General features: G+C 39.8%; 1 protein-coding gene across 6 annotated transcripts in view; it reads left to right on the top strand.

Moving 5' to 3' along the window:
* Positions 1 to 19,094, top strand: part of HS6ST2 (heparan sulfate 6-O-sulfotransferase 2) — a 369,569-nt gene that overhangs the window by 304,001 nt on the left and 46,474 nt on the right. For 4 of the 6 annotated variants that reach the window (XM_019627476.1, XM_019627475.1, XM_019627480.1 and 1 more), the window contains one exon: positions 4,949 to 5,035. The exons of the other annotated variants lie outside the window; for them this stretch is intronic. In XM_019627476.1, the coding sequence (XP_019483021.1) occupies positions 4,949 to 5,035 (87 nt within the window). The remainder of the gene's footprint in view (positions 1 to 4,948; positions 5,036 to 19,094) is intronic. 6 annotated transcript variants of the gene reach the window in all.

The raw sequence follows: 19,094 nt of genomic DNA, 5'->3' as shown, positions 1-19,094 counted from the left end.
ACCAACAAATTGGACAATCTGGAAGAAATGGATAAATTCCTAGAAGCATACAATCTTCCAAGGCTGAATCAAGAAGAAACAGAATATCTGAACCAATCGATTACTTCTAAGGAAATCGAATCGGTAATCAACAAGCTCCCAACAAACAAAAGCCCTAGACCAGATGGCTTCACAGGTGAATTTGACCAAACATTCAAAAAAGAATTAAGACCTATTCTTCTCAAACTATTCCAAAAAATTCAAGAGGAAGGAATGTCCCTAAGCTCATCTCACGGTGCCACTGTTACCCTGATTCCAAAACAAAACAAAAACATTACAAAAAAAGAAAAGAAAACTATAGGCCAATATTCCTAATAAACATAGATGCAAAAATCCTCAACAAAATATTAGCAAATAGAATTCAGCAATACATTGAAAAGATCATACATCATGATCAAGTGGTACTCAGTCCTGGTATGCAAGGTTGGTTCACTATCCAAAAATCAATTAACATGATACACCACATTAACAAAATGAAAGATAAAGACTCTGGTCATATTAATAGATGCTGAAAAGTATTTGACAATATTTAGCATCCATTTATGATAAAAGCTCTTAGCAAAGTGGGAATGGGGAAATATACCTGAACATATATTAAAGACCATATATGAGAAACTAACAGCTAACCTCATACTCAATGGGGTAAAGCTAAAAACGTTCTCCTTAAGATCAAGAACAAGATAAGGATGCCCACCCTCATCACTTTTATTCAACATAATATTGGAAGTTCTAGCCGCAGCAATCATACAACTAAAAGAAATAAAAGACATCTAAATTGGTAAGGAAGAAGTAAAACGAATGATTTATAGCTGACATGATACTCTATATAGAGAACCTGAAAGATTCCAGTGGAATGCTATTAGAACTGATAAATGACTTCAGTAAAGTAGTAGAATCCAAAATTAATATTCAGAATTCAGTTGCATTTTTATATACCAGTAATAAACTACGAGCAAGATAAATGAAGAAAACAACCCCATTTACAATTGCATCAAAAAACATACCTGAGAATAAATTTAACCAAGAGAGTAAAAGAACTGTACTCAGAAAATTATGACATTGAAGAGAGGAATTAAAGAAGATACAAATAAATGAAAACATATACTGTGCTCATGGATAGGAAGAATTAATATAGTTAAAATGTCCATACTACCCAAAGCAATCTATAGATTCAATGCACCCCTTATCACAATACCAAAGGCATTTTTCACAGAACTAGAACAAAGAATCCTAAAATTTATCTGGAACCATAAAAGACTCTGAAAAGCCACAGTAATCCTGAGAAAGAACAAAGCTGGAGGTATCATGTTACCTGATATCAAATTATACTACAAGGACATAGTAACCAAAACAGCATGGTACTGGCATACAAACAGACACATAGATCAATGGAACAAAATTGAGAGTCCAGAAATAAATCCGTGCCTATATGGTCATTTAATCTATATCAAAGGAAGCAAGAATATATATTGGGGTAAAGACAGTCTATTATATAAATGTTTCTGGGGAAACTGGACAGATACATGCAAAACAAGAAAAAAAGAACCCAGAAACTGGACCTCCTTCTTACTCTATATACAAGAATACACACAAAATGAATTAAAGACTTAAATGTAAGACCCAAAACCATAAAACTCCTAGAAGAAAATATAGGAAGTAAACTTTCAGACATTACCCTAAGTAATATTTTAACCAATATATCCCTTTGGGCAAGGGAAACAAAACAAATAATAAACAAGTGGGGCTACATCAAACTAAAAACTGCACAGCAAAGGAAACCATCAGCAAAACTAAAAGACATCTTAGTGAACTGGAGAAGATATTTAACAGTGATACATTTAATAAAGGGTAATATCCAAAATTTATAAAACCCACACAACTCAACACCCAAAAAATAAAGAATCCAATTTAAAAATGGGCCAAGGACATGAATAGACATTTCTCCAAAAAAGGACATACAGATGCCCAATAGACATATGAAAAGATGTTTAACATTAGTAATTATCAGAGAAATGCAAATTTAAACCACAATGAGATATCTATCCCCTCACTGTTGTCAGAATGGCTATCATCAGTAAATCAACAAACAACAAGTGCTGGCAAGGATGTTGAGTAAAGGGAACTCTCATGCACTGTTGGTGGGATTGCAAATTGGTGCAGCCACCATGGAAAACTGTGTGGTGGTACCTCAAAAAATTAAAAATAGAACTACTTTATGACCCAGCAATTCCATTCCTGGTTATTTATCCAAATTAATCCAAAACACTAATTTGAAAAGATATATGCACCCTTATGTTTACTGCAGCATGATTCATAATAGCTAAGATATGGGACAACCGAAATGCCCTTCAGTAGACGATTGGATAAAGAAGTGGTACATATAAGCAATGGAGAATTATTCTGCCATAAAAAAGAATGAAATCTTATTATTTGTGACAATATGGATGGACCTAGAGTGTATTATGCTAAGTGAAATAAGTCAGACAGAGAAAGACAAATACCATATTATCTCACTTATATGTGGAATCTAAAGAACAGAAGAAACAAACAAACAAACAAACAAAAATAGACTCAGATACAGAGAACAAACTTATGGTTGCTAGATGGGAGGGGAGTTGGGATGGATGAGAAAAGTGAAGGGATGAGAAAATACAAATTGGTAGTTACAAAATAATCATAGGGATGTAAAGTCCACCGTAGGGAATATAATCAATAATATTGTAAAAACTATGTATGGTGTCAGCTGAGTACTAGACTTATTGGGGGATCATTTCATAAAATAAATATATATATATATATATATATATATATATATATATATATGCCTAACCACTATGCTGTACACCTGAAACTCGTATAAAATAATATTGTATGTCAACTATAATTTAAAAAATATATAGTCAGGGGATATAATGTCCAGCATAGGGAATATAGTCAATGGTGTTGTAATAGCTATGCACGGTGTCAGATAGGTGGTAGACTTGTTGGCCTTATCACTTTGTGAGGTATGTAAATGCCTAATCACAATGTTGTTTTGTGCACCTGAAACTAATTTTTAAAATAAAAAAGCCCCAAAAAACAAAATAACCTTGTTTCAGAATGCTTCCGGTAAAGTTTCCCACTGCCTCCTGTTCGAGCAAGGGGCTAGGAGGAGGATGCTCAGTGGCCTGTGACCAGGGTGTGGAAGTGAGGAAATTTAGACCTGCTTGAATTTGTAACACATAGCACATTGTGTCTTTTGCATTACACTGCACTGACCTTCTGAAAGGGATAGTTTTGAATTATTCTGAGTTACAGTTTTTGTCTAATTGTTCGGTATTAATACTTAGTTTCTGAGCTTGGCTCTGGATGAGAAGGGTAGATGGCCATAGTGGATGGGCAGGGGCAGCACAGAATGAGTTCTGCAGTCCCCAAACGGAATATAGCCACATCCTGGTGAGTCTCCGAGCAGCACAGGGAAATAGTCCCTGCACTGTGTAGAATCCCAGCACTTTGTCTCAGTGGGCTTCTGACACTCCCCCTGGGATAGAATGCATGCCCACTCTCTCCAGAACCACCCACCCCAGCGGAAGATAGGAGCTCACCTTGCTATCTCCCACTTCAAAGAACTACTTTTGGGTCCTCCTGTACACTGAATCCTACCTGCTGGGACTTTTGCTACCTGTCTTATTAGCTGTTGTTTTTGCCCACACACATCTTTATTACCTTTGCATTCACCAGGATCCCATGATTATCTCTTGTTCCCATCACACTCGTGTAGCCATTTAAAACTAATGGGCGGCTATCCCATATACAAATACAGCTACTTGCAAGTACCTATTTCTTAGGTACCTATAAGATTCAGAAATATCTGGAAAGCTCTTTGACATTCTCTGAGACAACATCCTGTGCCTTTGGAAGGTTCTATTGTACTCATTGAAATCCAAGGTATGCATTTTTCTTTTTTACCTTCACCCTTCATAAAAGTTATACTGACATAGATCTTACTAACAACGACAACAAAAAAAACACCTTTCTGATGAAATCAGGATAAATAATTCCACACATCATCATGTGGCAAGAAAGGCTTTGAACTGGTTTCCGTGAAAAGCTGAAGATGAAGTAAAGCAATAATTTCAAGGCATAGCAGCTGAATTGAAGATAATGGTAAAAATAGTTTGATAAAGAAAATAGAATAAAGCAATCAAGAAGACTCCAATCAATTATTCCTTTTTGTTTACCTTCAAGTGATTAATTCGTCTGCATTTATTAACCTGATGAGATTAAGCAGACCTTCCTAGTGATTTATTTCGTAATTGTTTCCAAGGTTTGACATAAGCTGTGGAGTTATTGAAGGTGGAGATTTAAATTCAATTACTCATGAAGCAGGTGGTGCTTCTCCTGAAAGAATAACTGAATTCATGGCCTTCCCATGTTAACATTATGAGTAGAAATTATTAATTCATCTGATAGTATCTCCCAAAGACTTTTAGAAGTCATTTGACATCTACATACTTTACTAAAAGTCAGCAGCTTTGTAACTGAACTTATAATGCAGAAAATCCAGGCTGAAAAGAAAGGATTTTATATGTAAGTCTAGTTATTTTTATACATTTTTTTACTAGAGCCTCCTCACGTGGAGCCTGGGTTGTGGTGATATCATGAACGGAGTCCACTAGCTCAAGCTTTGAATGCCAAAAGGATATCTTTGTTTGAACTTGACCAATGGTTCCCATTGTCTTTACATTTGAAGGGCACCATTGGGTAAGATCATGCTTTATTTTGGAGAGAGAGAGAGAGAGAGAGAGAGAGAGAGAGAGAGAGAGAGAGAGAGAGATAGATAGATAAATGCAGATACAGATATATAGATATGCTTTTTGTCTCTGTGGTCATTATTGTATATATTTTTCTGTTCTTTTCGTGGGTATAGTAAGGATAGACGGGGTTCTCCAAACACTAATCCAGATGCCAACTCTCCATCATCCAAAAAGGCCCGGAATACATCTACGAGTGGGAAGTAAGTGAAAAATGCCCTTGGGCAACTAACATAGCTATCAAAAAGCCACATGCTGTCCTCATTTTATCATTCATTCAACAAAGATTTGCAGAATGCTTCCTGTATGCCTTGGGCTGGGCTAGTCACTGGGGAATTTAAATGAGTAAGGTATGATAGGGAATATTGGGTGCATGAAGGATTAAAGAAGGGGGAGGAGAAGGAGGGGGAAATCAGGAGATGAATTTGGAAAGATAACTTTTATGGCTGACTATGAAGGGCAAAGACATAGCAATATAAGATTTGGAATATGAGTTTCAAAAATTAAGAAAAGAAGAAGCAGAAGCTTCTGATCAATCATTTTATGATTTGCAAAATCCATGAAAATATGTCTTTGATCCCTACATGAAGATTTAGGGTTGATTTAGAAGAACCTGGAAAGCCATTCCATAAATTTCCTGGGTTAAATACACTTAAATTGTAACCAAATCACTTATTTACATAATATATATATTTTTCCTAGTAACTAGCGTGTACCATGTCCTACCGGGAACTGTCTTTTCGGTATCATCAAAACTTATATTGGCTGAATATTTGTGATATTAGATTTACTGCTTTGGGCTAATTCCAGAAAACAGCATTGGCTGATCTTTCCCTTTGGATTCAGCAGAGCATGGCAATCTGAAATGATGTGATCCTGTGCAGATGGCATATCTCTAATTAGGCACTTCCCCTTCAAGTGGCTACAGCTCTTTGGTGAATGACTTGGGCTCTCTGTAAGCTGTCTCTCTCAGGGGTGTGGGGCATTGTGACAGGCAGAAATACAGTCCTAAAGAAGCACCCAGGCTGCATCTAGGAGAAGATAAAAGATGCCTTCATCATGTTAAAAGCTCTAATCTAGCAATACGATATGTCACTACAAGAGCATGGCTTTGCAATGAAAGGTGAATTTTTAATGGTCGTGTATTTTATGTATTCAGCATTGGACTGTTATAGTGCTGCACTTTGAATATAAGATTATATTCAATTCCCAAAGTGAAAGATCCATCAACTGCTTTTTTTCCCCTCTTCTTCTCTTCCTGAATACCATTTCAGATTTGCATGTGAAGTTGAATGTGGGCTATCCTGCAGAATATAAAAAGTGGTGGTGAAGACATAAGACTAAATCTCAGAGCAGTTAGAAGTCATTTCAGTTATTTATTACCAAGCACCACAATCAAAATGCTGTATAAATTATGAAGGAAGGGAATTGATGTATACATTCCCAAGCAGCTGAATGTTTTCCAAATTAGTCCCAGTGTATCATCAGCGTGCACTCACAGTTAACAGAGATGGCATTGGAGGATTGCTTTTCACAACTCCGTGCTTGCAAAAATGACAGGCCATGTCACGGCACCTTGTATACACCTGTCACACTGACAACTGCAGGGCACAATCTCCTTTTATTAGACCCCGATGTATTATTATGGGTGTTTGTGATTGCATTTTGAAAAGGGCATTGTTTTGTTTCTTTTGGCTTTGCAGGAACCCATTTTCTTACCTTTTGCATGAAAACTCTGTGTCAGCCACCAAAGGAGCAGTTAGAATCTGAGTTAAGATGACATAGAGAACGCATACTTAATACCATACCCAGGTTGTTAACAGGAGTCTTGCATAAATACATTCTTAAGTAGATAAACATGATCTGTATCCCACTTGCTGCATTTGGACTCATCCCAAGCTTCTGCCAGGTGAGGGTCTCCCTCTTGGCACATTCTGAGTTAGGTGTCTTTTATTTGCCATGTATGTGACTCACCGATTGACCTAGTTTTTTTTAAATTCCTTATTATTTTTGTTGATAATTAATGTAAAATAAAGTTTTCTATTTTTCAATATGCTCTTCATGGATATGTGTGCCAGGTATCCTTTCTCTTATCTCCTATCAGTTTTGAGGAGGGTTTTGTTGTTGTTGTTGTTGTCAATTCTTTTTTTTACATGTTTTTGCCTTAGGATATTTTTGTCAATAGGAGCAATACTGACCTTCCAGGGACACGATGAGACTGTTGGGGGCATTTTTTACACTTTTTAGAACAGCGTCTATCAATGTCTAGGCACGAATGGTATAGTTCAGAGAGGGTAGTTATATCCTATGTGTTCTCTCTCTTTTTTTAAGATTTTTATTGGGGAATTGGGGGGATGGGAACAGCGCTAGGGAATTGAGGGAAGGGGAACAGACAAGTTGCTGTTGTTTTGTGCTTCAGTCTAGTTGTGGAGGACACTGCTTCACTGGCCCAAGTTGGCACCATCATTGCGCTCTTCCTGGGCGAGGCAGATCAGTCGCCGGCTTCTGGACAGCCCCTCACGCTGGCTGCTGGCTACACACGGTAGCCCATGGCAACCCACTGCCACAGGGGCTGCAGCCTACGCCGTCGCCGGCGACTCTCGGCAGCCCAGCTCAAGGTCGAGCTGTTGTTCAGCATCTTAGCTGTGGAGGGCAGTGTCACTGGCCCTCATATGCGGGATCCGAACTGGGGCCCTCTGGCATCCCAAGCCAGTTCTTAACCATCGTGCCACTCGGCCGGCCCTGTGTTCTCTTTTTTGGCGGCGGGGGCGGGGGGAAGATGGTGGTGAGGGAGGGGGATAGGTATATTTCAGCATCCCAGGGCTTTTTCCCGTGGTGCATTTTCACAACAGCCAGCATCAAGGGTGCTGTTCTGCTGGGTTTTCTCATATTATCTGACTTAATGACAGTGGTATATGGAGCACTTTTTGACTTTCCCTATGTTATTTTGAGACTAGATACAGGCTGAAAGATAGAGGGAGTGTTCTTTTCTTCTTTGAAAAGAAATTGGGTCTCCTGCTTTTTGAAGAAACAAAAAATGCAAAAGTCAAGCTGTCTCAAATATACATCATGGCTAAAAATAATAAAGAATATGTGTTGAGTGAGTGCTATGGGTCAACCTCTTGATACATTTTGTCTCGTAAGTCCTCACCCACCAAAAGCTCATGAAATAAACATTATTATTATTTCTACTTTATGTGTGCAGAAATTGAGGCTTGGACAGACTATTGTGTGCCTACTTGGGGTCTCCAAATGAACAATTTTGTTCAAACCCTTCTTTAACCCCAATAATTTAAATAATAATAATAACGACAATATATTGAATTTTTACATTGTGCCATTGTGCTAGACCCTGGAGTCACATAGACAAATGCAAGATACAACAGGTGCCCTCAAGGAGCTCACAGTCTTAGTAGAAGACAGACAGAAGATGATGATGAGGTGTTTACGGTGAGGCAGTCACAGGGTGCTGTTGGAGACAAAAGAAGTCACCCCTAACCAGTGCCATAGTTGGAGTGGGGAGGTCGTCATGTGGGGATTTTCTTTCTTTTTTTTTTTTTTTTAGCTGAGCCATCCTGCCACCTGTTGGCAGCTCAGCGGCTGTTCAGCTCGGGCTGACTAGAACCGCTGTTGCTCAGAGCTCAAACTCTTGAGCGAGCTCTTAACCAACTGAACCACTCAGCCGGCCCTTCATGTGGGGATTTTAATGAAGGCTTCTAAGAGGTGACCCATGAACCCTTTAATTATCTCCATTTACCAGGGAGCAAGGCTAGGTCAGAAGAGAAAAACGCAAATTAGTCACTAAGGTGGGCAGAATCCTTCGATGTTGATAAGAACAAGTTGGAGTTGTGAATTAGACCAAAGCTAAAACTGAATGGCCAATTCTGCCTTTTTTTCCCTGACTTCAATCCATTTGGAGCCAACTGACATGCAGTGTAGCTTGCTGAGTAGCTTAAGAAACCTACAGCTTGAACATTGTGTCAGTTCTGCTTGCTCTGTTTTATTGCCTGAATCTGAAGCGGGGTAGCCAACTCTTTCTTTCAGGGAGGAACAGATGGAATGGGATATGTGTGAGCAGCAGAGCCAGACTACCCTGGCAATGACTTTGAGGGGGGTACATGCAGTTTTTTTTTATGCCAACAGTGAGCCAAATTGACAAGACAGAAAAAAAAATCAGTGCAGGGCCATACCTCTGAGATCAGAAAGCATAGGTTTTGCAGAAGTTGAACCATGACCAACCAGGCCAGGCCACCATATTTAACCTCACATTTGGTTCCCTTTGGTAATGTGATTCTGTTATTCTGACCAACAAATCAGGCTACAGTAAATGCACTTGCTGATCCATTGGGTTGTTCCCAGAAAGCACTTAAACTGTCAAGGCTGAGCATACATGGTAGCCACGAGAGCCATTACAAATTTTCATTTTCTATCAAAGCATATTTTACCTGAGACCAACTCTTTTGCTGAACAGATAAGGACACTAAGACTTAAGAAGGGTCAGTCACTTTCCCAGAGTCACATATCTGGTTAGTCAGCTTAGAATCCTGGCCTTCTCATACTTGGCTCATGCTCTTTCTACTACAGTGTACACCACAATTCTTCTCCCAGATAGCAAGATACTTCAGTTAATCACACCAAATGTGGCTTGGATCTTGGTCTCAGTATGTTCGGCTGAGTGCTCTGCCCTCCATATGCCATGGTAGCTATGTGGGTGGTTTCTCTTAGCCACTGTGAAGATGGAGACTTTGGGGAGAAATTACAATCATTATGCTTTTAAAAACATGTATCAGTAGTGATGATGAAAGGAAATAGCATGCACTTCTCAAAAGCTTTACTTTTTCTGTAAAATAACATCATTCTCGTTGTGTTTGGATATTCACCCTTTCTCAACATTATTGTAGAGCGATCTCATGCCTTTAACACACCCCTTCATCAAGAAAGCAATAAAGAGAACTCGTAGGTCACTACATCGTAGGTCACTACAGCTATTCTCCCGCAAATCAGTCAACCAAGGCTAAGGGTGTGTGTGTGTGTGTGTGTGTGTGTGTGTGTGTGTGTGTGTGTGTGTATGTGTGTGTGTGTGTGTGTGTGTGTGTGCCTGTCTGTCTAACATTCAGAGGCATCAATTTAAACATTAGATTGCAGGCAGTTGCAGATGATGATGGAAATCAATCACTCCTCTCAGCCTGAAATGGTTTTCACATAGGCTCAGGCTATAGAATGACAAGGACTAAGTTCAATTTTCAAATACTAGTGAAGGTCATGAATATTACAGGACTAGGACAGAGCACCCAAGCACAGTGCCTGGGAAATGATACCATAAGTATTAAGTTAGACACTATAAATATTGGCTTAAGTGAATCAGGCTAAGGGGGAGGAAAGGATGCTAAAATTGATACAACAGAGTACAGAAGGAGAATAAGAGATGACCAAGTCAAACCTTGCCGACTTCACAGATCTATCTAGAGCTTACCCTGATAGCAGATGCCACATGAAGACTGACTCCAACCTGTTTTTGCCAAAATTATCTCATAACAAACAGACTTGTTTATTCAGCAGCCTCCAGATCAGAGCAGTCAGGAGCACATAGCTTCATAAATAAACTAAACTCTCCTTTCGTTTTGGTTGGCAGGAGCCAAATGAAAAACTTTCCTGCTTTAGTAAAGAAGAGATGTCTTGTCTGTTTTGTATGGATTCAGAGTGGTGCCGTTTTATGTTCAGACTCAGCTGTTTATATGTGCATCGCTGGAGTCGAGTCCTGCATACTATGATCTCATGATTATGTTGTTTCCCCTAGTTGACAGCCATGTATTTTTTCTAAGACAACAGGCTTAGAATCCCTAGCTTAGAAGGCTGCTAAAACCCCTCGTTTTGCCTCTGTGTATGAAAGTGTGTACACTTTTGTGTGTGTACTTGCGCTTTGAAATGGTTGTATGGCGTATGAACATAGCAATCAAATGGCTAAGTATTCAACTTTTCAAGTAATTGCTGTAGTTTTATGTGATGATGTTGTCAGCAGTGCCTTAGTTTAGCTATTAGAATAAGTCTAATATCACAGAGGCTTATGATAAACCAAAGTGTTAAACTGCCTGATCTATCCTTCCATTCCTCCCCTTCCTTCTCTCTTTCCCTCCTTCCCCCCCTTCCCTCTCGCTCCCCCACCCTGCAATTGCTCCTTTGTAGAAAAAGACAAATGGCAAAATCATAAAATGATGTTAGAATGCATTCCTAAATACAGCTTTTAAGTACAAATACCTGAGAATCAGTTCATTTGTAGCTTAATTGCCTTTTCCTCCAATATTCCCCATCCAGTATCATATGAGACCTTTGGTTACAATGAAATGTCAAATCTGTCCCAGAAAGTGCATTCATTAATAAGGCAGGAAACTAGCCTTAGACATTCGGAAAAGACTTTTAGTAAGAAGGAGCAAATAACACACAGATATGCTTGACATACTTTGCGGTTTAACCTCCTAGTAATCAGCTGCAGCACAGGGCTGTTCAAAGATGTCTTTCAATAAATTCATCATGCAGCATTGTGTGTATTGAAAGGACATCAGCTTTGGAGCCAGATAGACCCGGATTTGAATCCTGGCTCTACCACTGATGAACTTTGTACCTACCTCATTGGGCTGTTATGAAGATGAAATGTCATAATCCAAGTAAGTCTCTCCTAGCACTTGGCACAAGCAAGTGCTTAATAAATGTCAACTAGTGATTATGTTTGCTTCAGCTGCCAACATATTGCAGCTGAGGACAGTGTGACCTGGCCAATATGATTCTGACCAAATGAGAGCTCTTGTTGGCACAGATAGCCTGGTTATCTGCTTTGCCAGATCCAGAAATGGGGGAGCAGAAACCCCAGCACCACTGGCACTACATAAATAATGCCCACAGACTGGGCGAGATGAGAAACTAGTGGAAGATCAAGGAAGAAGCACTGCAGCCATGGAAACATTTCCTAGTGGTACACATGCAACTTTGTGATGGTTAAGATGTAGAGTATACTTACTAACATAATAATTGCCCCCTAATATCTGACTGTCCATACTGGTCTTGATTCTACAGCTTAGTCAAGAAGAGTGTTCTGCTGATGGAGCAGTGGGAATCAGGAACCATTTTTCTCCCTTCTCATCTGCCATGCAAAATCGTGGAACCAATATGCTGCTGTCTAGAACAAGGGCCCTCAATAACTTTTTTCCTCTCTGTGACATACATGGTTGAGAACTCTTATTTGCATTGTTCTTGCAAAGTTCAGGGTTATGTCCAATTCCCAGGTGCTGGCTGGAATTCCATTTCTTTCTCCCACTAGAGAAAGCCTAGGAATGCAAGTAAGAATAATGTGAAACAGAACTCGTCCATTTTCCTCTATGTAATAAATCTCTTTCTCTTGTTTTTCTCCCTCTCTTCCTCTCTCTTTTCCCTCCATCCTTTCTCCCCTTCCTTTCTCCTCCCTCCCTCTGTCTGTCTATCCATTCACATACCAATGATCCATCTGTCCTTTCAACCAAATAATTTTAGTTCTCAGTCCAGCTCTTTCTGAGCTGAGGGAATTACAGAAGCTCAATAAATGACATCTTCTAACACCTCTATGCCAAATCTGTGGTTTTCAGACAACTAGGCAATTAAACATGGCCCACTATGGTTTGCAATATGCAGAGAACATGGGAACACAGGGAAAATCTGATGTGCTATCAAAATTATTATCAATCCAACAGTGACTAAAAACCTGGAGTGTAGAAGCATTAAGTGTAGAGTAGAAGTTTTTAATTTGATGAAATTGAATTTATTGGGGTTTTTTCCCCTCTACTGGATTATGCTTTTGGTATCATATCTAAGAAATCTTTGCCTAATCCAAAGTCACACAGGTTTTCACCTGTGTTTTCTGCTAGATGTTTTATAGTTTTAGGTTTTAAATTTAGGGCAGATAGCCAAATTGAGTTAAGTTTTGTATATAATGCAAAGTAGAGATCAAGGTTTTGTTTGTTTTGTTTTGTTTGTTTTACATACGGATAAGCAGTTGTTCCAGTACCGTTTCTTCAGAATATCACTTTTCCATTGAACTACTTTGACGCCTTTGTTGAAAAACAGTTATATATATTTTCAACAAAGGTGCCAAAGTCATTCATATACATATCCATTTCTAGATTCTCAATTGATAGATACGTTTATCCTTATGCCAATTCCGCACTGCCTTAATCGCTCTAGTTTTATAATACATCTTTAAATCAGATGGTTGTGAGTCCTCTAATTCCTCTCTTCTTTTTCAAAGTTGCTCTGGTTATTTTAGGTCCTTTGCACTTCCACATGAATTTTCGAATCAGTCTATAAATTTCCAGAAAAATAAAAAAACACCTGCTGGGATTTTGGCAGGGATTGTGTTGAATCTGTGTATCAAATTTAGGGGAGAACAAACAACAGTATTGAGTCATCCAACCCATGAGTAGTGTATCCCTCCTTTTATTTCAGTCTTCTTTAATTTCATTCTGCAATGTTTTGTGGTTTTCAGTGTACATGTCTTTCCTATCTTTTGTCAGATGTATTCCCAATTATTACAGACTTTTTTTTTAATTGGGGAATTGGGGGGATGGGAACAGTGCTGGGGAATTGGGGAAAGGGGAACAGACAAGTTGCTGTCGTTTTGTTCTTCAGTCTAGTTGTGGAGGACGTTGCTTCACTGGCCCAAGTTGGCACCATCATTGCACTCTTCTCTGGCGAGGCAGATCAGTCGCCGGCTTCTGGACGGCCGCTCACTGCGGCTGCTGGCCGCTCACGCTGGTTGCTGGCTATACACGGTAGTCCATGGCAACCCACTGCCACAGGGACTGCAGCCCACGCCGTCGCCGGCGACTCATGGCAGCCCAGCTCCAGGTTGAGCTGTTGTTCAGCACCTTAGCTGTAGAGGGCAGTGTCACTGGCCCTCATATGTGGGATCCGAACCGGGGCCCTCTGGCATCCCAAGCGAGTTCTTAACCATCGCGCCACTCGGCCGGCCCAATTATTACATACTTTTAATGTGATGCTAAATAGTATTGCTTTATTTCAATTTGTAATTGTTCATTTCTAATATATAGAAGTACAACTTTTTGTGTGTGTATATTAATCCTATGTCCTGCAAACTGGCTAAGCTCACTTATTACTTTGAGGAATTTTTTTTTTGTAGATTCCATTGGATATTCTACATAGATAATTATGTCTTTGTTTATTTAAATAAAGACAGCTTTATTCTTTTTTTCCAATATGAATGCCTTTTTTTCTTGCCTTATTGCACTGGCCAGAACATCTAGTACAGTTGTTGAATAACTTCAGTTTGTTTTTTTTTTAGCTGAGCCATCCTGCCGCCTGTTGGCAGGTCAGCGGCAGCTCAGCTCGGGCTGGGAATCAAACCGCTGTTGCTCAGAGCTTGCACTCTTGAGCGAGTTCTTAACCAACTGAGCCACTCGGCCGGCCCCGCTTTAGGTTTTTTTGGTGCGTACATATTTACCACCCATTGAACGTTGTAAAAAGACACATATACCAATGGAGAGAAAGTTGTACAATGGAAATGTCCTCTAAAGATGCTATTTTGGGGACCAATGATTGATCACTGCCTTTATTAAAAGGCCAAATCTAGCTTCCCAAAATATGGCACAGAAATTTTATCAGAAAAGAAGTAGATCATGTTCATGGGAAGGAGGAGAACAAAATGAAAAATAAATATGAGTACATACATACATACTCATACACCTTCATGTTTATAGAATTACATAAGCTTTTCCCATTATTCTCATTCTCTCATTCATATGTTCTCCCCCTTCTCCTCCCTCCTGTTTCCCTTCTCCACTCTCTCCCCTCTCTTCCCTATCTCCCTCCATGAGTTCTTTAAAAGAAACAGTATAGGATAATGTTTAGAATGGAAAACTCTGGAGCCCAATTGCTGCTTTAAAATCCCAACACTTCCCTGGGAAAGTTACTTACTCTCTCTGTGCAGCAGTTTCTTCAGTTGTAAAGAGAGGATACTAACAATGCCTGCTTCACAGGATTTTCTTGAGGATTATTAAATTCTTCACCCATTCAAAAATTGTATTGAGTGCTTACTGCATACCAGGTACTATTGTATGGTCTTGGCATCCAGCAAAGAACAAAGCAGAAAATTCCCTGCCCTTATGCCTGTGCTAGTGGATGGATACTGTCATTAAACAATAAGTAAAATGTATAGTATTTTAAAAGGGAATACATCATAAGGGGTGGTGGAAGGGCAGGAGAATAAGCAGTGGTGCAGACAGGAAATGTGTAAACTTAAAGTGGTTGGGAAGTTCACCAAAAGGAGACATTTGAGGAATAATTTAATTTATTTAAATAAGGTAATGCATGTACAAGAATTACAACCATTCTCACATGTAGCAAACATATAATACTGCTTTTATTAATTACAGTTCATTGACTGCTTTCTATATATGTGGCACTGTGCAAGGTGCTTCATATAATATTATCTCGCTTAATCATTACAATAGGTCTATAAAGCAAATGTTATTATTACCTCTTTTTGAAAAGATTTTATTGGGGAATTGGGGGAGAGGAACAGTGTTGGGGAATTGCAGAAGGGGGACAGCCAAGTTGTAGTCCTTCAATCTTAGTTGTGGAGAGTGCAGCTAGCTCGGTTCCAAGTCCAGTCGCCATCGGGTTGCCCGTCAACAGCTCACGGCCACTCAGCTCAAGGTGCCGTGTTCAATCTCAGCTGCCGGTAGGCACAGCCCACCATCCCATGTGGGAGTCGAACCAGAAACCTTGTTGTTAGGAGCACGTGCTCTCACCAGCTGAGCCATCCTGCCACCTGTTGGCAGCTCAGCAGCAGCTCAGCTTGGGCACAGCTCACTGGCCCATGTGGGAATCGAACCAGCGACCCTGTTGCTCAGAGCTTGCACTCGTAACCAACTGAGTCACTCGGCCGGCCCTATTATTAGCTCTTTTTACTGACAAGAAATCTGAGATGAACATTGACTTGTTAAAGGTCACATAGTTAATAGGAGGTGGAGCCAAGACTCCACCATGTCTGGGTTTGTCCCATGAGGTTAAGTTCATCCATCCTTCCTGGAGATGCCCTTTGTGCTTAGGTACTATATTAGACCGAGATTTACAAATATTAGAAGAGTGGTCCTGCTGCTTAGTTGCAGGGAATAGTATTGAGTAGGTAGAAGGTTATGCAGGGACTGCAGAGTGTGGTGAAATGTCAACTCGCCTTAGTATTTGAACTTGAAGGTAAGAGTTTTCTTGCCTGGGACTCCACTACCAGTACCTGTTCTGACATTGCCATTACTATGTGTGTTGTATGCACACAACCTGAGAATGGAGGAGTGGGGAGGACAGAAATGAGACTACATTATTGGTCAATGGCGATTACTTCATTACAAAACATGCTTTGCGTTTTTGGGATGGTTGCTTGCTAAAGATTAAACAAAAAAAGAAAAATGAGGCAGAATTCAGCTTACCGATGGTTGAACCATAAATTTTGCCTGGAAAATACTGGCATGCTATAAAATACAGATCGCCATCTGTTAATGCTTGCTTGAAGTAGCATTTGTACTGAATGATTAAGATAGACTTATCAGGGTGATCATATTGTGAGGTATATAAGCGTCGAATCATTATGTTGTTTTGTACACCTGAAACTAATATAAAATGATATTGAATGTCAACTATAATTAAAAAATAGTTGTGGGGATGTAAAGTACAGCATAGGGAATATCATCAAGAATATAATAAGTAGCACAGTGTCAGATGGGTAATAGACTTATTGGGGTGATCACTTTGTGAGTTATATCAATGTCTAATCACTATGTTGTTTCGTGCACCTGAAACTAATATAATATTTTATGTCAACAATAATTGAAAAATAAATTTAAAGAAAGCTGTCTCATGCATTGGAAGCACAAATCATCAGGGCAAAGATGCCTAGCATCCATCCTTGAAAAGACTATATATAGATGGTGGAGATAGTCCAAGAAGAACATCATGTTGCTCAAGTGATATATTTATATGATATCACAACCACTGTTTTGGGCCACTTGAGTGGGGTCAAATGTGGCAGAAGATAAGGACAACTGAGAAAACTGGGTGCTTGAAGACTGGATAATTTGATCAGAACGATCAATTAGCTACTCCTATGCAATCTGGCAGAACTGATATATTCTTGGTCATCACTTTCTTCAAAGCTCAGAGTGAAATTCGGGAATACATATGAAGGGGGAGAGAAGCAAGTTTGGTTAAGCCCAAAATACCTAATAGTTAACAAAAAATCAGGTAGAGAACTTACAGAATTTATTCCCAACAAAAATAGCAAAGACTGGCAACTGCAAGGTCTGATAATTAAGTTCACAAACTCATCCTAGAAAAAGTGCTACATACCTCATTGCTGAATACCACTATGGTAACCTTCGAAGTACTCCCTTTGGGAAGCTATGCTCTAATGCCAGTACCTAGCCCACTCTTCAAAGCAGTTTTGGAACTCTTTTTCTGGAATGGCTATCAGAGATGTGATCATATTATCCTTGATGTCCTGAATGTCATCAAAATGTCTTCCTTTCAATATTTCCTTTATCTTCAGGTAAAGAGAGAAGTCATTGGGGACCAGATCAGGTGAGTAAGAAGGGTGTTCCAATACAGTGATTTGTTTACTGACTAAAAACTCCCTCACAGACAGTGGCCTGTGAGCTGGTGCATTTTCATGATGCAAGAGCCATGAATTGGTGAAAAGTACAGGTCGTCTAACTTTTCACACAGCCTTTTGAGCACTTCTAAATAGTATTTGGTTAACTGTTTGTCCAGCTGGTACAAATTCATAGTAAATAATCCCTCTGATATCAGAAAAGTTTAGCAATATCCTTGCAACAAGTTCACAAACTTAGTTGTCAGACCTTGTCTAATCAGGGCCAGAAATTTTAAAATAAGGAGTAACCTTTATCAAATGCTTCCCTATGTACTAGGCCCTATTCTACATGCTTTAAATGTATGCATTTTCTCATTTAATCTCAAAACTACCCTATAACATTGGTTCAAGGAGAACTCATCACTTGCTTAGATGGCATGGATCACGCCCAATCCTGAAAGTTCCCTTTAGGATGTACAGGCGTCTCAGCAGAGACAAGCTCTTAGCATGGCTGGATTGTGGAGCTGAGCCAGGGCAGTGATTCTCCAAGCCTTGGAATTAAAGAGTTGCTTTTCGTGGCATAAAGCGTCATAACTGACAGAAGTAGCAGTGGTGGGCTTGCTTCCAAGTGGCTCCTCAAGAGTGTCCCTCATTCTCATCATTGTTGGGGAGGGGATGTGTTCTCCACAGGCTTTAATGCTATGCTTCCTACCTGCATCTACAAATTTACCTTCATCTCCCCCTTCATGCCAATGGAACCTTCAAGGGTTATCAATATATTTTGTGTCTTCGCAGTAGGCACCTGGGCACTTACTTCAATCGTGATCTTTGTCAGAAAATAGTATGCTGCCACATTACTCTCCCAGGGCTGCTCCTCTTCGTTCTGTGAAATGCAGATAATCTTTCTTGTCACTCCTCTTGTCATCACCAGGAGGGTGTGAAAACAAGCAATATTGTATCTTTGAAGACTTAGCAAAAAATAACTAGTCACACATATACTCTTTCTAGTGGTTTTCAGGAACTTTGGAACAAAGTACATCTCCACATAATCAAAGTTGACAGGTTCATACTCTTTACTGAGAGTGTTTATCATCTCTAGGTTTGCAATGGATGTCCCTGTTATTCCAGGCCATCATGTCAGTTCCCAACCACATGTCTGGCGCCTCACCAAATATTCATTTCTCTACTGTCCTTCGTTAGCAGCCATATTTTGGGGCTAGTTAGATATGAACAAATTTGTCCTTGTAAACACATCAGGTCTGGAGACTGGATTTCTTTGCCTGAGTATCTGGGTCTTTATCACCCACTTCGTTGCAAGGAAGAAACAAATGCATAGTATTGTGGATGACTTTATTGTTTCTTCTTTTTTATAATATGGGAGTCAGTGTTACCATCCATTACCAAATGCCTATACTGGACAAGGCATTTTGTGATAAGCAATAGGGGGACCAAGAAAAAAGCTTCTTGGGCCGGCCGAGTGGCGCGTTGGGTTGGAGTTGGCTTGGGATGCCAGCTCTGAGCAGCAGGGCCCCGGTTTGGATCCCACATGAGGGCCAGTGACTCTGCGCCCTTTACAGCTAAGATGGTGAACAACAGCTCAATCTGGAGCTGGGCTGCCATGAGTTACCAGCGATGGC

The sequence above is a fragment of the Hipposideros armiger genome, unplaced genomic scaffold, assembly GCF_001890085.2.
Source record: "Hipposideros armiger isolate ML-2016 unplaced genomic scaffold, ASM189008v1 scaffold_733, whole genome shotgun sequence".
Lineage (NCBI taxonomy): Eukaryota > Metazoa > Chordata > Mammalia > Chiroptera > Hipposideridae > Hipposideros > Hipposideros armiger.
Note: the sequence above shows the minus strand (reverse complement) of the source record. Positions and strands in the feature narration are given on the sequence as shown.